The sequence below is a fragment of the Dermochelys coriacea genome, chromosome 1, assembly GCF_009764565.3.
Source record: "Dermochelys coriacea isolate rDerCor1 chromosome 1, rDerCor1.pri.v4, whole genome shotgun sequence".
Taxonomy (NCBI): Eukaryota; Metazoa; Chordata; order Testudines; family Dermochelyidae; genus Dermochelys; species Dermochelys coriacea.
In genome coordinates this window covers 6,106,296-6,129,527 of record NC_050068.2, presented here as the reverse complement: position 1 = coordinate 6,129,527, position 23,232 = coordinate 6,106,296, and the positions used below count along the sequence as shown (strand labels likewise).

At 44.6% G+C, this 23,232-nt stretch overlaps 1 protein-coding gene and 1 pseudogene across 1 annotated transcript; one reads left to right on the top strand and one right to left on the bottom strand.

The window, feature by feature from the left end:
- Positions 1 to 572: 572 nt before the first annotated feature.
- LOC119860354 (olfactory receptor 52R1-like) lies at positions 573 to 1,727 on the bottom strand. The gene has a single exon (XM_038413960.2). It carries the CDS (start codon positions 1,674 to 1,676, stop codon positions 678 to 680), a length of 999 nt encoding a protein of 332 aa, XP_038269888.1. The 5' UTR covers positions 1,677 to 1,727; the 3' UTR covers positions 573 to 677.
- Positions 1,728 to 17,577: 15,850 nt separating this feature from the next.
- LOC119848645 lies at positions 17,578 to 18,524 on the top strand (annotated as a pseudogene).
- The last annotated feature ends 4,708 nt before the right edge of the window (positions 18,525 to 23,232 follow it).

Below are 23,232 nucleotides of genomic sequence, written 5' to 3'. Positions count from 1 at the left end.
GGGAGTGAAGACAAGAGATGATTTCACTCCCCACCTTTTATAGTTTCTTCCAGTTTTCTGGAAAGTCTATGTATGTGACGTGTTGGGTCCACCCCCATTGGCCAAACATTCTCCGTTGTCTCCATACTCCCTCCGCAGAGGCTTTCTTATACAGAGTCCCTGTGCTAGTGGATTTACGACAGCAATTAACAGTGTCTGGCTACTCCTTTGACATACCTGAAAGGTTGGTTTTGGATGTTTCCAGCCTCATATCACACTTTAGTAACTCACACCTAGCAAAATTTCATAGCTTCATATAAAATACAACCCAAGGGGATATCAATGTTTAGCAGATTAAGACTTTTAGAATGATACCTCAGAGGGCATACTTTGTACAAAGCATACCATAATTACATCACCATGGTAAATATGGGGTGCTATAGGGTGCAGAGTATCATAGGAATGATACAGAGAGTGACAGGGGGTGGGGAGGAGAGCAGCAAGTGATGGGCGGGGCCTTGATGGGAAGAGTTTTACACACAGATGGATTCCCCTGTTTGTCACCCTGTCACAGCACAGTAAGGTCAGGGAAAGGTTTAATGTCTCTTTGACTGGCCAGTCAGTGATTCAGGGAAGAGGGCACAGCAGCCAGCTCTGCGTGGAGCTCAGCCTGAGAGCCAGAGCACCAGGAGAACGCTTTAGATCCCTTTATGAGAAAAGAGCTGGAGCAGCCTATCCCGAATCTGTTGAGTCCTCATCCCATAGATGATGGGGTTTAACATGGGGGGCACCAGGAGATACACATTGTCCATGAGAACATGGAAATGCAGGGCCATATTGTGCCCAAACCGTTCCGTGAGGGCGGAGAAGAGATGTGTGGTGTAAGAAGCTAAGATGACACACAGGTGGGAGCCACAGGTCCCAAAAGTCTTGAGGCGGGCATCCTTTGTTGGGAGGCTGAAGATGGCCCTGAGGATCTGGGTATAGGACACAGCAATAAAAAATACATCCAGACCGATCACCAAGAATGCCACAGAGAGGATGTAGTAACTAATGATGCTGATGTCGGCACAGGCCAGCTTCAATACAGCTATGTGCTTGCAATATGTATAGGGAATGATATTGTTTCTACAATATGGCCACCTCCTTGCTAGGAAGAGATAGGGCAGTATGAGCATGACACCACGCAGCACTACAGCCAGGCCAAGTTTGGCCACCACAGGGTTTGTCAGAGTGGTGGAATGTCTCAGGGGATCACAGATGGCCACGTAGCGATCAAAAGCCATGGCCACGAGGATCCCAGAATGCATCACAGAGAAGCTGAGAAGGAAGAACATCTGAGTGAGGCAGGCACTGAAATTGATCTCCCTGGAATTGAACCAGAAGATGCTCAGCATTTTGGGTAGGACGGCCGTAGACAGGACCAGGTCGGTGACAACCAGCATGCAGAGGAAATAGTACATGGGCCCATGGAGGCTCGGCTCCCTCTTCACGATGAACAGGATGGTGAAGTTCCCCAAGATGGCTATGGCATACATGGCACAAAAGGGGATGGAGATCCAGACATGGGCTGCCTGCAGGCCAGAAATGCCCAGCAGGATGAAGGTGGAGGGGTTGGTGAAGTCGGTTGAGTTGGAATCTGACATGGAGTAGGAGAGAAGGTGTCCAACGCTGAGGCACAACGGTGTTTCATGCATGTACCATACGTTCCCCTGACTTCCTTTATTTGCTCAGGGTCTAGGGTGATAGTCACAGGACAAATGCCTGAATGGAGAGAAAATGTTAATATTAGACACTACATACGCAGCTGGAGGCTTGTCTCATGGATGTAGCAGGTTGGTTGCTCTTCACACACTGAAAAATGACATTTTAATGATTAAGATAAATGAATTATGAACAATTGATCCTGCTAATGTCAGTTCCATATTTTATGGTGCTCCTTTCGTCAATAATTCCTACATATCATTGTCAAGGTTCCTTTCCCACTCTGAACTCTAGGGTACAGATGTGGAGACCTGCATGAAAACCTCCTAAGCTTACTTTTACCAGCTTAGGTTAAAACTTCCCCAAGGTACAAACTATTTTACCTTTTGCCCTTGGACTTCCACTGCCACCACCAAACATCTGGGTTTATTTTTGAGAAAGTGTTGTTTGGAAACGTTTTTCCCCGCAAAATCCTCACCAAAACTTTGCACCCCCCAGCCTGGGGAAGGCATGATAAAAATCCTCACCAATTTGCATAGGTGACCACAGACCCAAACCCTTGGATCTTAAGAAAAATAAAAAAAGCATTCAATTTCTTACAAGAAGAATTTTAATATAGGAAAAGGTAAAAAGAATCACCTCTGTAAAATCAGGATGCTAAATACCTTACAGGGTAATTAGATTCAAAACATAGAGAATCCCTTTAGGGAAAACCTTAAGTTACAAAAGACACAAAGACAAGAATATTCATTCTATTCAGCACAGTCTAATTTCCAGCCATTTAAAGAAACCATAATCTAAAGCATATCTAGCTAGATAACTTACTAAATTCTAAGATTCTATTCCTGTTCTGTCCCCGGCAAAAGCATCACACAGACAGACCCTTTGTTTTTCCCTCCCTCCAGCTTTGAAAGTATCTTGTCTCCTCATTGGTCATTGTGGTCAGGTGCCAAGGAGGTAATCCTAGCTTCGTAACCCTTTACAGGTGAAAGGATTTTTCCTCTGGCCAGGATGGATTTTAAAGGTGTTTACCCTTCCCTAAATGAATTATGAACAATTGATCCTACTAATGTCAGTTCCATATTTTATGGTGCTCCATTTATCAATAATTCCTACACATCGTGGTGTGGGAAACCTTAATTGGCACCAGCAGGAAACACGAGTGGATACTGGTTTTCCCTCATTGTTCCTTAGGCCTTATCTGCACTGGCAAGTTTTTTTGCCAAGAGGCAGCATTTGGTGAAGAAATAGTGGAGGTGTAAACACTACAAATATGCTTTTGAAGACAGAACTCCTCAGTGTCAGTGAAGTAATAAGAGCACCTTAATGAGAAGTGTAAGGGTTTGCAAGAACGATTTCTTTTAAAGGCTTTTTGGTCATTGACCAAACTTTCAGCGAAAAAAATCTGCCAATTTACACATAGGCTTAATATAATGAAACCCAGGCTACAGAGTCATGCTGTAAGGAGTTTCCCATTCACCTAGTTACTGAAAATCTGAGAGTGGGAAAAAAACACCTTTGCCAAGACATGTGCTGGGGGATATATCCCAACTAGAACGCACCTCAGGGAAAAGACTTGGGCATCATTGATAGCAGCTCCATGGAAACACCAGCTCATTTACGGTAGTGGCCACAACAAAGACAATGTTCAGATGCGTAAGGAATGGGAGGGAGAATATCCTGCTTTGGAGATGCACTCAATTTTGGTCACCCAGTCTCTATAAAGGATATAGCAGATAGAAAGGGGATTTTCCAGGCAGGCTGTGAGAATGGGGGAGGCTGGCGTATGCGGATAGACTGAAAAGTCTGGGACTGGTTAGTTTAAAGAAGAGACAATTAAGGGGGCATACAATAGAGGAGAACAAAATAAAAGAATGGAACTGATTACATTGAAATGGACAAACAGAGAACAGCTCCCAGCCAGTAATAGCTATCTACAGATACCCTTCAAAAGGGCCAGTTCCCCAAGGATGAGGCAAATTATCAGCAAAACTGATTGGGAGGAAAAATTTAGACAGAAAAATGGGAATGAAAAATGGAAGTTCTTTAAGAAGAGTTTATGAGAGAGATAAAAAGTTATGATTCCACAATCAAGAAAGTGGAAAACTTTGGTTAAAAACCCAGTTCAGAAGCAAAGTGAAGGCAACAATTGAGGGGGGAAAGGCAATATATAACAAATGGGAAAAAGGGAAAATAGATAGCAAGCAATACAAATTGGAAGTTATGAAAATTGATACAGGATGTTACAGAGATCAGGGGAAATCCATGCTTTCCAGGGCTAAGCATAACAAAAAGGAGGTTATTAATTATATTAAGACCAAAAGAAACCCTAAAAAATGTATAGGCCAATTCCGAGAGGGAGAAAGGAAACTTGTTAATGTTGGAGAAAATGTAGAGGTGTTCAAGAAATAGTTTTGTTCTGCATTCAGAAAGGAGCAGTATCAGGTATTCAGGTCATATACGGTCATGAAATACTTTCCAGTCCATTAGCAGTCAAGGAGGATGTTAAACAGCATCTAGAGGAGAACCTCAGAGTTACAAAAACCAGAGTTACGAACTGACCGATCACCAAACATCTCATTCCGAATCAGAAGTAGGCAGTCGGGCATCAACAGACCCTCCACCCCAAAGGAAATAAAGGACAGTTCTGCATTAAACCTAAACTATTAAAAAATAAAAGGAAAGTTTTTTAAAAAAGATTTGACAAGATTAAGAAACAATAGAAAAGCTGATCTGGGATAAGTTAAAAAAAAATCTAGGAGTCTAATTAATGCCAGTCAACAATATGGTTTTATGGAAACAGGTCTTGTCAAATAAATCCAATTTCATCCTTTCATGAGAGTACACATTTGGTTGATCAAGCGAACCAAACAGATGCAACAGACTTCAATTTCTCTGAAGCATTTGATTTAGTCAGGGAAAACATTCAATTAAAAAAATGAACTATATACAATGTCAGTAGAGCACAAGTTAAATGGAGTAAAAACGAGTTCAGTGACAGATCTCAGAAAGCTGTTGTGAATGGGCCATTGCCAGCGAAAGGGGGTGTTTGTAGTGGGGTTCTGCAGGGATCAGTTCTAGGCCAGATGTTATTCAGTATTTTCATCAGTGATCTGGAAACAAATGGAAAATTATTGCAGGTAAAATCTACGGACGACCCAAAGATTGGCAGAGTGGTTAGAATGAGGCAGCCAGGGCAGGCATACTGATTGATCTGGAGTGTTTGTTGAGTTGTGCCCATGCAAACAAAATGTTTCAATACAGTCAAATGCAAAGTGATCCTCTTGGAAGAATGGAATGCAGGCCCCACAACTATGCTGGGGCACTGTATTATGGAACACAGGAACCCTGAAAAGGATTTAGGGGTCATTGTGGACAACCAACTTATTGTAAGCTCCCAATGCAATGCTGGGACCAAAACGGTTCACGCGATCCTTGGATGCATAAACGGGGGAGTGGTGAGTTGGAGCAGGGGAAGGGTTTTATCTCTGCACATGGCATTGATGAAACTGACCGTGTCCAGTTCTTCAGTCCACATTTCAAAAAGGATGTTGAAAAACTGGAGAGGGTGCAGAAAAAAACCCCACAAAAATGTTTGGAGACTGGAGAAAATGCCTGACAAAGAGAGAGATTTAAAGAGTTTCATCTATTTGTCTCATCTAAAAAGAACATCAAGCAGAGACTTCCATGGGGAGAAAACCATGGGTACTAACGGTCTCTGTAATCTAGTTTAGAAAGGCAGAGGAAGATCCAATGGCTGGAAGCTGAAGCCAGACAAATTCCAATCGGAAATATGGGCCAAATGATTAGCACTCGGGGTGATTAATTGTTGGGACAAAGTGCAAAGGGAAGTGGTGGATTCTCTAACTCCCCATGTCTGCAGATCCAGACTGGATGCTTTTCTGGTAGATCTGCATGAGATTTTGTCTACACTTAAAATAATACTGAGGCACTGCAAAATGCTTCAGTGTAGACACAACTTACAGGGATGGCCTTTGTATTTCCGTCAGCGAGGATAATTCACCTCCCTGAGAGATGGCAGTGAGGTTAATGGAAGAGTTGTTCCATCGACTTCATTCTCTCTACATCGGGATTAGGTTGATATAGCAACAGCTCTCAGGGATGTGGATTCTTTTGCTGTTGCAAAAAAAGCAAATGCAGTTTTGGGTTGCATTAACAGAGGCATAGCATGCAAATCATGGTAGGTGATTATACCGCTCTATTCAGCACTGGTTAGGTGCTGTGTGCAACTCTGGTCTCCGCTGTCTAGAAAGGATGTAGAGAAACTTGAAAGGATCCAGAGGTGAGCGACAAAGATGATCCAAGGTATGGAATGCAAACCATATGCGCAAAGGCTGAAGGAAGTGGGTGTGTTTAGCTGAAAAAAGATTAAGGAGGGACATGAGAGTGGTCTTCAAGTATTTGAAAGGCTGACATAAAAAAGATGGAGAAAAACTTGTCCTTTTGAGACAAAGGGCAGGACAAAAGGCAATTGGTTCGAAGTACAGCACAGCAGATTTAGATTCAATTTCAGGAAAAACTCCCTAACTATAAGAACAGAAGGACAATGGAACAGTCGCCTCGGCAGGTTATGGAAGCTCCTTCACTGGAGGTTTTCTAAAGGAGGCTGGAGCCATCTGTCTAGGATGGTTTAGACACAACAAATCCTACCTCTTGGCAGAAGGTTGGACTAGCTGACCCTTGAAGGTCCCTTCTCACCCTGAGGCTCTATGATTCTACAATGTAAAATCCTACTGTAGACCAGGTCTTAGTCAAACACAAGTTTTGGAGCTCAGTGCAGGGGTAACTGAGTTAAATTTAATGGCTTTTGTTATACCGGAGTTCAGACAGGATGATCTAATTGTCCCTTCTGATCTTAAACCTATGAATCTATCAATAAAGAAAGTAGGTCAAGCATTTATATTTACTCTGTCTCATAACACAGGAACAAAGGAACATTCAATTACACTGAAAGTCTGAATATATAACATTGAGAAAGGAAAATTGTTTACCTAATCCATATTTGGCCTGTGGAACTCCTTGCCACAGACATTATTAGAGTAAAGAGCATAGCTGAATGGGATTCACAAATGGATTGGCCATTGTAGGTGGTGCTGGTGACACCATGGTTAGTTAACGCTGTCTGACACATTCAATTAGGAGACCTCATTTTCAGTTGGTTATAAGTTTGCCAAATTTTAACCGTTTGGACTGAAATTTCCCACACTGGGTTTCTGCTTCTTACTGAATTGTTTTTGAAAGTTTCAGGCATAACAGTTCAGCCAACTTCTCAAAAGAAGCCAGGAGAAAAGAGGTCTTGCCCATGGTGAAAAATTCATATATTATTCCAGTGAGGAGCCCTAGCTCCTCCATGCTTTCCATCACAAAGTCAGGTGAGAGCCACCCCTGTTAACCGCCAGAGCCCTGAAATGCAAGAGGAGGAGGTGAGAGTCCCTGTGGATTAATTGACACACAGCTGGCTCCTGAGGTCTTTACTCAATTCTTACTCCAAGGGGAGTTTTGCTTCTGTTGGACCCAAGAAGGTTTGGGCCACAGCCTCAGAAATTTGGTCTTGTATTCTACATCTACAAAAACCTTTCATTCTGAAGCATCCCCTGTGCCACTGAAATGCAGCCACCTCCGGGCTGGGGCCCATCAGCCAGGGGCAGAGCAAAGGGGATATTCTGGCCACTGGTATTGGAGCAAACTCATCCCCTATAGCAAGGGCACCAGCATGTTTAACGGTTGTGCAGAAGGGAAAGGACCACAGACCTATCTCTATCCCATCACGCCCACATTGCACTGGGTTTGTCGAGCAGGTGAGCTCCTCAGGAAGAGACGGGTACCTGTGAATTCTGAGCCAGACGTGTCTATCCTGGGAATCCCCCACAGGCAGCCGTGTTCCACACTTCTCTCAACCCAGCATCTGCAGCAGCATCCCACGCCAAGAGCTGATAGAGGGGTGTGCACCATTTATAATATAGCTGTGTGCAATCCCAGAAGGGTTCGCTCAGCCTCTGGGGAGAAGTGGCCTCTGGATGGAAATAGGCTGGAAACCGAAGACACTCTAGCCAATGTCTCTCTTTCAATGTCTGTGCTTCTGTGTTCTTTGTCCAGGTTTAGAAGTAAACAGTAATTAAGGGACCTTCCCAAAGGGAGATGAGAATACTTGGGCTCTCCACTGAGTCAGAAAGAAGTTGGCTGCTCTGTGTATTTGTGTATATTTAAAAAGTAGAGTTGATTAGTAAGAAAACTAGGGATAATGGCCAGCTCTCCATAGGGTCTGATACCCTGTAAATGCCAGTATTAATGGGTAGATAGTAGACAGAGAAATCTGAAGAAAGGTGACTATATGACTATAAGGGGGTTTAAAAGAGACCTGGATAAATTCATGGAGGTTAAGTCCATTAATGGCTATTAGCCAGGATGGGTAAGGAATGGTGTCCTTAGCCTCTGTTTGTCAGAGGGGAATGATGGATGGCAGGAGAGAGATCACTTGATCTTTATCTTTTAGGTTCACTCACTCCAGGGCACCTGGCATTGGTCACTGTCGGTAGACAGGATAGGACCTTTGGTCTGGATGGACCTTTGGTCTGACCCAGTACGGCCATACTTATGTTCTTAAGGTAACTGAGGAGAGATATGAACACTTTCTGCAGGAACATGGGGCTATCGCAAAGGGATCAGAGATCAGTAATTCTCATCAGTAACTATCATCATACTGTATAACACCTTTAATTGAAGGATCTTCAAAACACCTAGTAAAGGAAAAAGAAAAGGAGTACCTGTGGCATCTTAGAGACTAACAAATTTTTGGAGCATAAGCTTTTGTGAGCTACAGCTCACTTCATCGGATGCATTCAGTGGAAAATACAGTGGGGAGATTTATATACACGCACAGAGAACATGAAACAATGGGTTTTATCATACACACTGTAAGGAGAGTGATCACTTAAGATGAGCTATTACCAGCAGAAAGGTGGGGAGGGGGAAGGAGGAAAACCTTTTATGGTGATAATCAAGGTGGGCCATTTCCAGCAGTTAACAAGAATGTCTGAGGAACAGTGGGGGGGTGGGGGTGGGGAGGGGAGAAATAACATGGGGAAATAGTTTTACTTTGTGTAATGACCCATCCACTCCCAATCTCTATTCAAGCCTAAATTAATTGTATCCAGTTTGAAAATTAATTCCAATTCAGTAGTCTCTTGTTGGAGTCTGTCTTTGAAGTTTTTTTTGTTGAAGGATAGTCACTCTCAGGTCAGTAATCGAGTGACCGGAGAGATTGAAGTGTTCTCCGACTGATTTTTGAATGTTATAATTCTTGACATCTGATTTGTGTCCGTTTACTCTCAAAATGCAAACAGATGGACAACATACCAAAAGGACTGAAGGTAAAACATCCATTACAATCTACATACCACACAGACTATGCTGACACCTTTTGCCACACGCTCTCAAAGAAACTGCGGAACCACCTGATAAAAATCCTCTACAGCAAACAGGGAAAGATTAAGAATGAGCTCTCCAAACTGGATACTCTCTTAAAGAACCAACCTTCCACACAAACTTCCTCATGGCTGGACTTTACAAAAACTAGACAAGCCATTTACAACACACACTTTGCTCCTCTACAAAAGAAAAAGGACACTAAACTATCTAAACTACTACATGCCACAAGGGGCCTCCACAGTGGATCCCTTTACCCACCCAGCAATATTGTTAATCTATCCAACTATACTCTTAGCCCAGCAGAAGAATCTGTCCTATCTCGGGGCCTCTCCTTTTGCCTCTCCACCCCCATGAACATGATACAGTTCTGTGGTGACCTAGAATCCTATTTTCGACATCTCCGACTCAAGGAATATTTCCAACCCACCTCTGACCAACATATTAACGCATAGAGACTTTCCTACCAACACTACAAAAAGAAGGATTCTGGGTGGACTCTTCCTGAAGGTAAAAACAACAGACTGGACTTCTACATAGAGTGCTTCCTCCGACATGCACGGGCTGAAATTGTGGAAAAGCATCATCACTTGCCCCATAACCTCAGCCGTGCAGAACACAATGCCATCCACAGCCTCAGAAACAACTCTGACATCATAATCAAAAAGGTTGACAAAGGAGGTGCTGTCATCTTCATGAATAGGTCGGAGTATGAACAAGAGGCTACTAGGCAGCTCTCCAACACCACTTTCTACAAGCCATTACCCTCTGATCCCACTGAAAGTTACCAAAAGAAACTACAGCATTTGCTCAAGAAACTCCCTGAAAAAGCACAAGAACAAGTCTGCACAGATACACCCCTAGAATCCTGACCTGGGGTATTCTATCTGCTACCCAAGATCCATAAACCTGGAAATCCTGGATGCCTCATCATCTCAGGCATTGGCACCCTGAGAACAGGATTGTCTGGCTATGTAGACTCCCTCCTCAGGTCCTACGCTACCAGTACTCCCAGCTATCTTCGAGACATCAATGACTTCCTGAGGAAACTACAGTCCATTGGTGATCTTCCTAAAAACACCATCCTGGCCACTATGGATGTAGAAGCCTCTACACCAACATTCCACACAAAGATGGACTACAAGCTGTCAGGAACAGTATCCCCGATAATGTCACGGCTAACCTGGTAGCTGAACTTTGTGACTCTGTTCTCACCCATAACTATTTCACATTTGGGGACAATGTATACCTTCAAATCAGCGGCACTGCGATGGGTACCCACATGGCCCCACTGTATGCCAACATTTTTATGGCTGACTTAGAACAACGCTTCCTCAGCTCTCTTGTCTCCTTATGCCCCTACTCTACTTGCGCTACATTGATGACATCTTCATCATCTGGACCCATGGAAAAGAACCCCTTGAGGAATTCCACCAGGATTTCAACAATGTCCATCCCACCATCAACCTCAGCCTGGACCAGTCCACACAAGAGATCCACTTCCTGGACACTATGGTGCTAATAAGTGATGGTCACATAAACACCACCCTATATCGGAAACCTACTGACCGCTATTCCTACCTACTTACCTCTAGCTTTCATCCAGATCATACCACTCGATCCATTGTCTACAGCCAAGCGCTACGATATAACCGCATTTGCTCCAACCCCTCAGACAGAGACAAACACCTACAAGATCTCTATCATGCATTCTTACAACTACAATACCCACCTGCTGAAGTGAAGAAACAGATTGACAGAGCCAGAAAAGTACCCAGAAGTCACTACTACAGGACAGGCCCAACAAAGAAAATAACAGAACGCCACTAGCCATCACCTTCAGCCCCCAACTAAAACCTCTCCAATGCATCATCAAGGATCTACAACCTATCCTGAAGGACGACCCATCACTCTCACAGATCTTGAGAGACAGACCAGTCCTTGCTTACAGACAGCCCCCCAACCTGAAACAAATACTCACCAGCAACCACACAACAGAACCACTAACCCAGGAACCTATCCTTGCAACAAAGCCTGTTGCCAACTCTTTCCACATATCTATGCAGGGGACACCATCATATGGCCTAATCACATCAACCACACTATCAGAGGCTTGTTCACCTGCGCATCTACCAATGTGATATATGCCATCATGTGCCAGCAATGCCCCTCTGCCATGTACATTGGTCAAACTGGACAGTCTCTACATAAAAGAATAAAAAGGGTACAAATCAGACATTAAGAATTATAACATTCAAAAACCAGTCGGAGAACACTTCAATCTCTCTGGTCACTCGATTACAGACCTGAGAGTGGCTATCCTTCAACAAAAAAACTTCAAAAACAGACTCCAATGAGAGACTGCTGAATTGGAATTAATTTGCAAACTGGATTCAATTAACTTAGGCTTCAATAGAGACTGGGAGTGGATGGGTCACTACACAAAGTAAAACTATTTCCCCATGTTATTTCTCCCCCCCACCCCACCCCCCACTGTTCCTCACATGTTCTTGTTAACTGCTGGAAATGGCCTACCTTGATAATCACCATAAAAGGTTTTCTTCCTCCCCCCCAATTCCTGCTGGTAGTAACTCGTCTTAAGTGATCACTCTCCTTACAGTGTGTATGATAAAACCCATTGTTTCATGTTCTCTGTGTGTGTATATAAATCTCCCCACCGTATTTTCCACAGAATGCATCCAATGAAGTGAGCTGTAGCTCACGAAAGATTATGCTCAAATAAATTTGTTAGTCTCTAAGGTGCCACAAGTACTCCTTTTCTTTTTGCGAATACAGACTAACATGGCTGCTACTCTGAAACCTGTCATTAGTAAAGGAAAGTCACTATGAACATATCGTCATTATACTGATAGGTAAACTGAGGCAAAGGGAGACGTGACTTGATGAAGGTCACACAGAGAATGACAGACAGAACCCAGGAGTCGTGACTTCCCTGCTGGAAGTATCGTCTCTCCATTACTAACTGAGCACATGTCAAGAAGGAAATGGACTCACGGTCCAACGGGCCTTGTTCGTTAGGTGGACGTGACAGACTAGCCTAGGATGCAACCTGGAAAAGGGATACCGCTGAGCCCTCTGGCATACCAACCTGGGCTCCCTTTCACACTTCGAGGATGTGACAAGATGAAATTCTCTCCAGGTTTGGACTCTTTCAGCCAGACACAGCCAGAAACAACTGCACCCAGCTGCAATTACATGAATGCTTTCACTACACACATATGAACCAATAATAGAGAGGCTCCAACCAATTCCCCCTCCCCCCACAGCTCCCCAGTCTAGGACCCCAGAGCTGTACCGTCTTATCCTGGTCAGAAGCATGGAGAGGGTAAGTTTATTACCCAGTCCACCACTCCCTCAATGTGGAGAGGACAATACACCAGCCCCTGTTCCTGAGCAGGTTTTCCTTTTGCATTTCAAACGACACACTGTATTAGGTAAAAAATATATAAAACCGAGTTATTAACTACAAAAGGATAGATTTGAAATGATTATAAGTAATAAGTGTACAGATCAAAGGAGATGACCTAAGAAATAAAGCAAAATGACAATCTGAGTTCGAAAACTTGACACGATTTGAATCATGCAGTGTGTCACCCTGATGGTACACACAGTCCACCTGTCCTCCATGCACAGGCTAGAAATGCCTTCAGCCTAGGACCAAATCCCCAGTTCGGTCCTTGTTCCTAAGGTTTTTTTTCCAGGTGTTGAGTTATGGAGGGGAGTGAGAGGCTAAGCAATTTTGTTACTTCCACCTTTTATGGCTTCTGTCATTTGGAGGGACCTTCATTTTTCCAAGCAGAAGCCCCCAGCACAGTTAGCAGAAAAGTACAGGCACAAATGGAGTCCAGCATCACATGAGCTGCTCCTTTTCCCTCACATGCTTTCAGAATTTTTGGTACAAAAATGAGACATGCATACAAATAGGGTACTCATATTCAGCAAATCATAACTTTTTCACTGATACCATTGATACCTGTTGCTTTGGCGGCACAGAATGTCACCCCTCCCCTTTAGTTTACTGCAGAAGTGTTAGTCACTGACTAGTTTGGAAGGAGTGTGCCCAAGGCCTTCTTAAGGTTTGGAACATACAATGCCCAAGTGTTGCAAACCTTGGAGTGTGATCCACATGTGTTTTTACAAAGTTGTGTGTGCCTTCTATTTGTCACTAGAAAACCTGTCTTTGTATATGTGCAGGATTGTCAACCCTTATGCTTTTCCAACTTGTGATAACTCAATACAGATAGTCATCAATGCCATGCAGTGGTTTGGCTCAGTTTCCCCTTCCCCACAGCAGACCAGGTTTATTATGCTTTCCCTGCTGTAACAAGCTTTGAGCCTGTTTAGAGGTGTTAGCTGAGAAGCAGTATTCCCATAGGGCTTCTTAAAAAGAAAAGGAGTACCGGTGGCACCTTAGAGACTAACAAATTTATTAGAGCATAAGCTTTCGTGAGCTACAGCTCACTTCATCGGATGAAATGCATCCGATGAAGTGAGCTGTAGCTCATGAAAGCTTATGCTCTAATAAATTTGTTAGTCTCTAAGGTGCCACCGGTACTCCTTTTCTTTTTGCGAATACAGACTAACACGGCTGCTACTCTGAAACATAGGGCTTCTTGTTTACTATTTGTAGCATGTCCAAAAGCTTTTCCCAAAAATCATGCATATTACACCTTTTCATAGGATTTACCATCAGTACCAAATTCTTTGTTATACAATTTATCATTAGCAACAAACATTGCATCATGAGATGGAACAATAACTTTGTATTTGGGTACCCTCCGTCCCCCTTCTCTCTATCCGTGCAAAGTCAGTTGTTAAAGGAAGCCATAACCACATCTTCAATAGTTTCTATGATTCTATCTTTCTTCTCTGGGCTCCTGTAGCAAGGTGAAAACCCCACTCTGGCCCTGAAGGGGTTAAAACAGCCCTGGGAGAGGGCTGCCCTGGGGAGCCAATAGTAAAAGCAGCCCTGCAGGGGGCTGGGGAAAAGGGGTGAAAGCAGCAAACCTAGTTGATTGGGGAAGCAGCCACAGCTGTGGCCAGCTCAATCAGGGTCCAGCTGGCCCTTAGAAGAGGCCAGGAGCTGGGAGGAGACCCTGTCTCTCCAGCCTGGAGGAAGAAGGACCTGACTACCTGAGAGAAGGGGTACCTGAGGCAGAGTCATGCTGGGAAAAGGCAAAAGGAGCTGGGGAGCTCCAGCCTGGCAACTCTTCAGACTGCAGGCCTTGAGCAAGGCCTAGGGAGGTATTGGGGCTGCAGAGGGGCAGCCCAGGAATAGGCAGAGGCAACTGGTCCCAACTTCCTTGCCAATGACGAGGGGACTTTACAGACTGCAGTCTGCCCCAGTGAGAGGGGGCTAGATGATTACTGGCAGTAGCCACTGAGGCAAGGTGGGGATAGAGGGTTGGGGGGTTCCCCTGGGAGGGGAAACCCAGAGTAAGGAGGTACTGCTGGGTGCAGAATCCTGACGGTAAAGGGCACTGGGGTCCAGGAGGTATATGAGGCCTGAAGCAGATGAGACACTGACCAGAAGGAGGCGCTCCAGACCTGGAAAGAGCTAATTCCCAGGACAACCAGCAGGAGGTGCCACACCAGTGAATCTTTCCTTCACTACAGCTTCCCGCTGGAACACATCTCCCTGTGCTCCCTAGCATTGGGTTTGTCCCTTGTTTACCTTCAACATTGACATTTTTCCCCTAAGGCAATGCTGTCTTCAGGTACAGGGCAGGAGCTGGTCTCAACCACCCCCACCCCTGGAAACATGTAGCTTCCCCCTCCTGCAGAGGAATCAAGGAGACCTCTCATTCTTTGAGCAGTTCCTGGGACTTTCCCCTTTCCCTCTGAGGTCCCAGCAGAAAGCACCTTCTTGCTGAAGGTGGACACTTTCACAGCCTGAGCTACATGGAAGAAATCATTGCCAATTAGCATATCAACAGGATTATTGTCTACTACCCCCACTGATAATACAGCTTCAAAACCTTTGGTTTCTATATGCACTTTAGTCAAAGGCAAAAGGATTTTGTAACCGCAAAATAATAAAAGTTCTGCCATCTGTCTTGTCAGTATGTCTCCTTGTTGCACTATATCTCTCCTAACCACCAAAAATTTCTGCCCTTGTATCTTCCCACCCAAGTTGTTCTCTGCTATTAATGCTGACAGCCTTTAAGTGCTACATGCTTTGTTCAGCAGAGGCTAATTTTAGAAACCTTATGATAAATGACAGGTGCCCAAGGGGCTTCTGTGCTCAGAATCGCAGCATTCACATGAGCTGCCTGCTTTCTTTGAGCACAGGGCATTTATTCCTCAGGTGATCAGTGAAATTACAATGATAGCACCTCCTGGACTCTTCCATTTTCACAGGAGATTAGGGTTGGAAATTAGAAGAATGAGGTAAAATGGGACCATACTTCTCATCAAGTGTAAACCCCTCTGTCTGTGGTTTATTCACAATAAATGCTTGTCTTCTCAAAATCATCAGCTAGAGAAGTCATCTCATCAACAGTTTTCACATTTTTATCCCATAGACACTGTTTCACATCATCTTTACATGTGTTTAAAAAGTGTCCTGAGAAACAAGTTCATACATTCCTTCAAAGCTTGTAACACCTGTGCCCCTTACCCACTTTCCCATCTAGCCTGGGTCAGTAGCCTGACCAGTGTAAGTTTATTTTCCACTCCATCCCTCCCTCAATGTGGAGAGGACAATGCACCAGCACCCGTTCCTGAGCAGATTTCCCTTTACATTTCAAACAACAACTATTTTAGGTAAAAAATATTAAAATGATTTATTTACTACAGAAAGTGATTGTAACTAATAAGTGTACAGCTCAAAGTAGATGACCTAAAAATAAAGCAAAATCGCAATCTAAGTACTATAAAGTAGACAGGGTTTGAATCAAGCAGTATCTCACCCTGATGGGACAAACACCCTGATGGTACAATCGTCCATACACAGGCCAGGATTTCTCCTTTCCAGTCTGGGAACACCTCTCCAGTCAAAATCTTTTCCTCCAGCCATGTCTTATGGTGTTTAATTGTGGGGGGAGTGTGGCTAAGTGATGATGTCACTTCCCCGTTTTATAGCTTCTGCCATGTTCAGGGAACTTTATTGTTCCAAACCAAGCCCCCAGCACTGTCAGTGGGAAAGTACAGGTACAAGATGGAGTCTAGTGTCACATGACCTGGTCACATGTCCTTGCATCCTTCAATGAGTCATCACAGTGGCCATTACCCACATTCTGGCCAGACATCTACAGGAATGTCCACCAGGTGGGGAAAAGCTTCTTCCGTGGCCCATTGTGTGCTCATTGATGGGCCATCAACTTAAATAGTTATTTCATAATGTGCTGGCTTGACTAGATGTAAACTACCATGTGGGAGTTACCACAGGAGGAATCACATTTGAAATACAGGTACATAGTATATATTCATATTTGCACGCAAATAGGATAATCATATTCAGCAAACCATTGCTTTTCCACTGACACCTCACATGACACAGTTTGTACAAGATTTGTGGCAACTATATAACAGTGGTGAATATGGGGGTTCCAGGGTGTTGCTTTGGGGTACAGTGTGTCACAGAAATATATCTATCAAGCTCTCTAAGATCTAATTTTGTGTTTTAATATAAGCCATACATCCATGTCCTGAAACAGACAACATTTTGTTCTGTACTACAGGAGAAAAGCAAGCCATGGTTCAGAGCAAAGGAAATTGAAAGAGTATTTTCCCAGCTACCCATCACATGTGCAATATGTGACCCCCTCAAAATGTCCCTCTTACTTTCATTGTTCAGTGAGTGTCTCCTGCACTTTCTATTTGTCAGACCTCAGCCTCACACACATTACCGGATACACAGAAAAGGAAGGAATTTGTGCCTTGGGGAAGTTTTTACCCTAAGCTAGTAGAAATAAGCTTAGGGGGTCTTTCATGCGGGTCCCCACATCTGTCCCCAGAGTTCAGAGTGGGGAGTGAACCCTGACAAGGGCCCAGCACCATGTCACCAACCAGCTCTGCATGGAGCTCGGTCTGAGATCCAGAGCACCAGAAGAAAACTTTAGGTCCCTTTATGAGTAAAGTGCTGGAACAGCCTATCCCAGATCTCTTAGGTCCTCACCCAGTAGATGATGGGGTTTAGCCTGGCAGGCAGCAGGAAGTACATATTGGCCATGAGAATGTGGAAATGCAGGGCCACATTGTGCCCAGCTGGTGCGTGAGGAAGGAGAAGAGAGCTGGGATGTAAGAGGTTAAGGTGACACAAAAAGTTCCAAAAGTCTTGAGCCGAGTGTCCTTTGTTGGGAGGCTGAAGATGGTATTTGTCCTGCGACCATCACCCTGGGTCCTGGGCACATACAGGAAATCAGGGAATGTATGGTACAGGAGACACCGTTGTGCCCCAGGATAGGACACCTTCCCTCCTGCTCCATGTCAGATTCCAACTCAACCAATTTCACCAACACCTCCACCTTCATCCTGCTGGGCATTCCTGGCCTTCAGTCAGCCCATATCTGGATCTCTATACACTTCTGCACCATATACACCATAGCCATCTTGGGGAACTTCACCATCCTGTTCATCGTGAAGAGGGTGCAGAGCCTCTATGGACCCATGTACTATTTCCTCTGCATGCTGATTGTCACCGACCTGGTCCTGTCTACGTCTATCCTACCCAAAATGTTCAGCATCTTCTGATTCAATTCCAGGGAGATCAATTTCAGTGCCTGCCTCACTCAGATGTTCTTCCTTCTCAGCTTCTCTGTGATGCATTTTGGGATCCTCGTGGCCATGGCTTTTGATCGCTACGTGGCCATCTGTGATCCCCTGAGACATTGCACCACCCTGACAAATCCTGGGGTGGCCAAAATTGGCCTGGCCGTGGTGCTGCTTGGCTCCATGCTCCTACTGTCCACTCCCTTCCTGGCAAGGAGGTGGCCATATTGCAGAACGATCATCCTTCCCCACACCTACAGTGAGCACATCTCTGTGGTGAAGCTGGCCTGCGCTGACATCCACACTAGTAGTTACTACAGCCTCTCTGTGGCATTCTTGGTGATCAGTCTGGATGTGTTTTTTATTGCTGTGTCCTATACCCAATCATCAGGGCCATCTTAAGCCTCCCCACAAAGGACACCCGGCTCAAGACTTTTGGAACCTGTGGCTCCCACCTCTGTGCCATCTTAGCCTTTTACAACCCTTATCTCTTCGTCGCCATCACTCAACGATTTGGGAAAAATGTGCCCCTGCATTTGTGCGTTCTCATGGACAAGGTGTATCTCCTGGTACTCCCGATGCTAAACCCCATCATCTATGGGGAAAACACCCAACAGATCCAGGATAGGCTGCTCCAGCTCTTTACTCAGAAAGGGACCTAAAGTTTTTCCCTGGTGCTCTGGCACTCATACAGAGCTCCATGCAGAGGTGGCTGGTGACATGGTGCTCGGCCCTTTTCCCTGAATCACTGACTAGCCAGTCAAAGAGACATTAAATCCTTTCCTGACACTACTGTGCTGTGTCAGTGTGACAAACTGGGCAATCTGTCTATGAATAACTCATAGGGTTGCCACCTTTCTAACTGCTGGTAAGTGGAAGTATGAGGCCCCACCCTGTACCAGGCATCTTCCCCCAGGTTCTGCCCCTGCTCTGCCTCTTCACCTCAAGCACCTGTCCCTCACTCTCTCCTCTCCTCCCCACCCCCTTTCACTCTCTGGATCATCCCTGTGACACTCTGCTCTCCAAAGCACCCCATATTTACCATTCTGATGTAATTATGGTATGTTTTGTACAAAGTATGTCCTGTGAGGTATCATTCTAAAAGGCTTAATATGCTAAACATTGATATCTCCTTGGGTTGTATGTGAAGCTATGAAATTTTGCTATGTGTGAGTTACTAAAGTGTGATATGAGGCTGGAAACACCCAAAACCAGCCTTTCAGGTATATCAAAGGAATAGCCAGACAGTATTGATTGCTGTCATCAACACCCATCTAAGGAAGAATCCACTAGCACAGGAACTCTATATGAGGAAGCCTCCTTGGAGGGAATATGGACACAATGGACAATGTTTGGCCAATGGGGATGGACCCTCCATGTCACATACATAGACTTTCCAGCAAGCTGGAGGAAACTATAAAAGGTGGGGAGTGAAATCATCTCTTGTCTTCACTCCCCCACAACTCAACACCTGCAAGAAGCTCAGGAGGACCAAGGACTTTGAATGGGAGAGGGGACCCCAGGCTCCAAAGCAGATACAGCCTGTGCCTCAAGAATCTGTAAGCCTACTTATATCATCAGTCAGGGTGAGATATTCTGATTCAACTCCTACCTAGTGTGCACAAGTCTTAGATTGCAAGTTTGTTTGATTTCCAAAGTAACCTGCTTTGATCTGTTTACTATCATTTAGAATTATGTAACACCTATCCTTCTGTAGTTAGTAACCCTGATTTATGTTTTATCTTAACCAGTGTGTTTTTGAGTGAAGTGTTTGGGAATCGTAGCTCTATTAACAAAGGCTGGTGCATATCTTCCCCCATCAAGGGCGGAGCAGACTAACTAATGAGTTCACGCTGTACACATCCCTGTGCAGTGAAAGACGGTCTAATTCTGGGTTTATGCTCCAGTAGGGTTGCCAGGCTGGGGAGCTGGGAAATTGTCTTGTTCCTCCACTGTTGGTCTATGAGTGGCTTAGGTAAAGCACTCAGGTAACTCAGTTGGGTATGTGGCACCACTTTCTCTTGTGTTGGGTGATAACAGGGCCTAGAGGGGATGGCTGTGTATCACCAGAAGAGAAAGGGGAGAGGCCAACCCAGATGAATGGTTTGGGGGCACAGCAGTTCCAACAGCTTCCAGGCTCTACCACAAAACAACACCCTGGCACCCCTGTTTCACCACTTTTTATAATTGCCACAAATCTTGTACAAACTATGTCATGCGAAGTGTCAGTGGAAAAGCTATGGTTTGCTGAATATGATTATCCTCTTTGTATGCATGTCTCATTTTTGATTCTGAAGTTATGAATATTGACTATGTACCTGTATTTCAAATGTGTTTTTTCCTGTGGTAACTCCCACAAGGTAGTTTACATCCAGTCGAGCCAGCACTTTGTGAATGGACTATTCAAGTTGATGGCCCATCAATGAGCACAATGGACCATGGGATAAGCTTATCCCCACCGGATGGACTTTCCTGTAGACGCTGTAGCCAGAATATGGGTAATGGCCCCTGCTATGGCTCACTGAAGCACGCAAGGGCATGTGACCAGATCACCATCTATTCCTTGTACTTTCCCATTAACTGTGCATCTGACAGAAGTTCCCTGTACCTGGCAGAAGCTATAAAAGGGGAAAGGGATGTCATCACTTGACCTCACTCCCCCCACAACTCAACACCTCAAAACACAGCTAGAGGAAAAATATTTGGGGAGCTGGTCCCAAGCTGGAAAGGAGAAATCCTGGCATGTGTATAGAAGATTGGTGAACTGTTTGTATCATCAGGGTGAGACACTGCTTGATTTAAACCCTGTCTAGTTTGTAGAAGTCAGATTGTGATTTCGCTTTATGTCTTCAGTAATCTACTTTGATCTTAGAGGTGCCACAAGTACTCCTTTTCTTTTTGCGAATACAGACTAACACGGCTGCTACTCTGAAACCTACTTTGATCTGTACACTTATTACTTAAAATCACTTAAAATCTATCTTTCTGTAGTTAATAAATCGGTTTTATGTTTTTTTACCTAAAACAGTGTGTTGTTTGAAATGCAAAAGGGAAATCTGCTCAAGAAGAGGGGTTGGTGCATTGTCCTCTCCACATTGAGACTGGGCGAACCGGGTAATAAACTAACACTGGTTGGGCTTCTCACCAAGGCAAGATGGTACAGCTCTGGGGTCCTAAGCTGGGGAGCTGGGGGGAATTGGTTGGAGCCTCTCTATTGTTGGTTCATGAATGGCTGACGAAAGCATTCATGTAACTCAGCTGGGTGTGTCCCTGTCTGTGAATGTTTGTGTGAGTGCAGGACTTGGAGGGGTCTTCAGCTTGTCACATAATCACAGTGTGAGAAGGGACTCAGGTTAGTGCACCAGAGGGCTCAGTGGTACCCCAGTTCTGTGTTGCACTCCAGGGAAGTCTGGCATAGTGAGCAGGGTGAAATGCACCACTTGTTGTTCTGAGTGAGATTTGCACTTCATACACTGGTGTAGAAATTTTAAGTGAGATTTTGAGTGTGGTAGTTGGAGACCAATCAAAGAGGTGACCGGTTTCTTATTTTCTGTTTGCTTATTTTGGGGAATCGAAGTAGGAACAGAAAAGCAGCAAGATGAGTGAAAACAGTGAAAAGATTATGAAATTGGAGCTATTCAGACTGCAGGCAGCAGAAAAAGAAAAAGAACATAGGAGAATTTTGCAGCTAAAGCCGGCAGAGGCTGCCAGAGAGGAGACTGAACACAGAAAGGCTATGGAACTAAAACAACAAGAAAGTGAGAAGAAAGAGAGAGAGAGCAGAATCACTAATTGGACTTGCTGGAAAAGCTGAACTACAACCCTTCCACTCCACTGATTCCCACCTCTCCAAAAATCCTCAAATGGGAACAGCTGTGTCCTGCATACAACAAGGCAGGGGATATTGGTGATATCTTTGAGAGTCTGTGTGTGATACATAAGATTCCTGATGACCAGAAGCTGCCCACTTAGTTGCTAATTTATCTGGTAAAGCTCTGGATATAGTCAATAAAATGCCAACTGATCCTGCTTTAGATTATTGTAAATTCAAAGAAATGGTTTTGAAACAATTTCAGATTTCCCCCTGAAAGACATAGAGTGAAATTTAAGAATCTTAAGGGGGTGCTGGTATATAACATGGAATATGTTAAAAAAATTAAAGATATTATGGGAAAGTGGGTAAGGGGCACAGATGTTACAAGATTTGAAGGAATGTTTGACCTAGGTGTTGGTTAGGAGCACTTCTTAAACATATGTAAAGATGATGTGAAACAGTGTCTATGGGACAAAAAGGTGAAAACTGTGGATGAGATGACTGCTCTAGCTGATGACTTTGAGCAGACACAAGCATCTATTGTGAATAAACTACAGATGGAGGGTTTACACTTTCTGAGAAGCATGGTCCCATTTTATCCCTTTCTTCTAATCCCCAAGCCGAATCTCCTGTAAAAACAGAAGAGTCCAGGAGGTTCTGTCATCGTAATTCCACTGATCACCTGAGGAATAAATGCCTTGTGCTCAGACAAAGCGGGCAGCAGGTAGCTCATGCGAATACTGCGATTCAGAGCACAGAAGCCCCTCAGGCACCTGTCACTTATCATACTAGGTTTGTAAAATTAGCCTCTGCACAACTAGGCATGAAGCACTGAATGGCAGGGAACACCTCAGGTGGGAAGATACAGGGGCAGAAATTTTGGTGGTTAGGAGAAGTATAGTGCAACAAGGTGACATACTGACAGGACAGATGGCAGAGCTTTTATTGTTTGGCGGTTACAAGATCCCTGTGCCTTTGGCTAAAGTGCACATAGAAACCAAATGTTTGGAAGCTGTATTATCAGTGGGGGTAGTAGACGATACCCCTATTGATATGCTAATTGGCAATGATTTCTTCCATGTAGCTCAGGCTGTTAAAGTGTCCGCCTGCAGCAAGAAGGAGGTGTTCTGCTGGGACCTCAGAGGAAAAGGGGAAACTCCCAGGAAATGCTGAAAGAAAGAGACAGAGTCTCCTTGATTCCTCTGCAGGAGGAGGTAGCTGCATGTTTCCAGGGGTGGGGGTGGTTGAGACCAGCTCCTGCCCTTCAGCTAAAGGTAGCACTGCCTCAGGGAGAAAAATGTCCATGTTGCTGCCAAACACAGGACAAACCCAATCTAAGGGAGCATAGGAAGATGTATTCCAGAGGGGAGCCTAGAGAAGGGTGATAGAATCATAGAAACCACTGAGGAGGTGGGTTTGGGTTCCTTTAACACTGCAGCAGGAGGCAACACGAACTCAGGAAGAAAGGGGGGTGTAGAGCCTGCCACTGAGACAACTGTCCAGGCTGCTAGCTGTGAGCCCTTCACAGCTGACCAGGGGATAGTTCCGACTCTAGA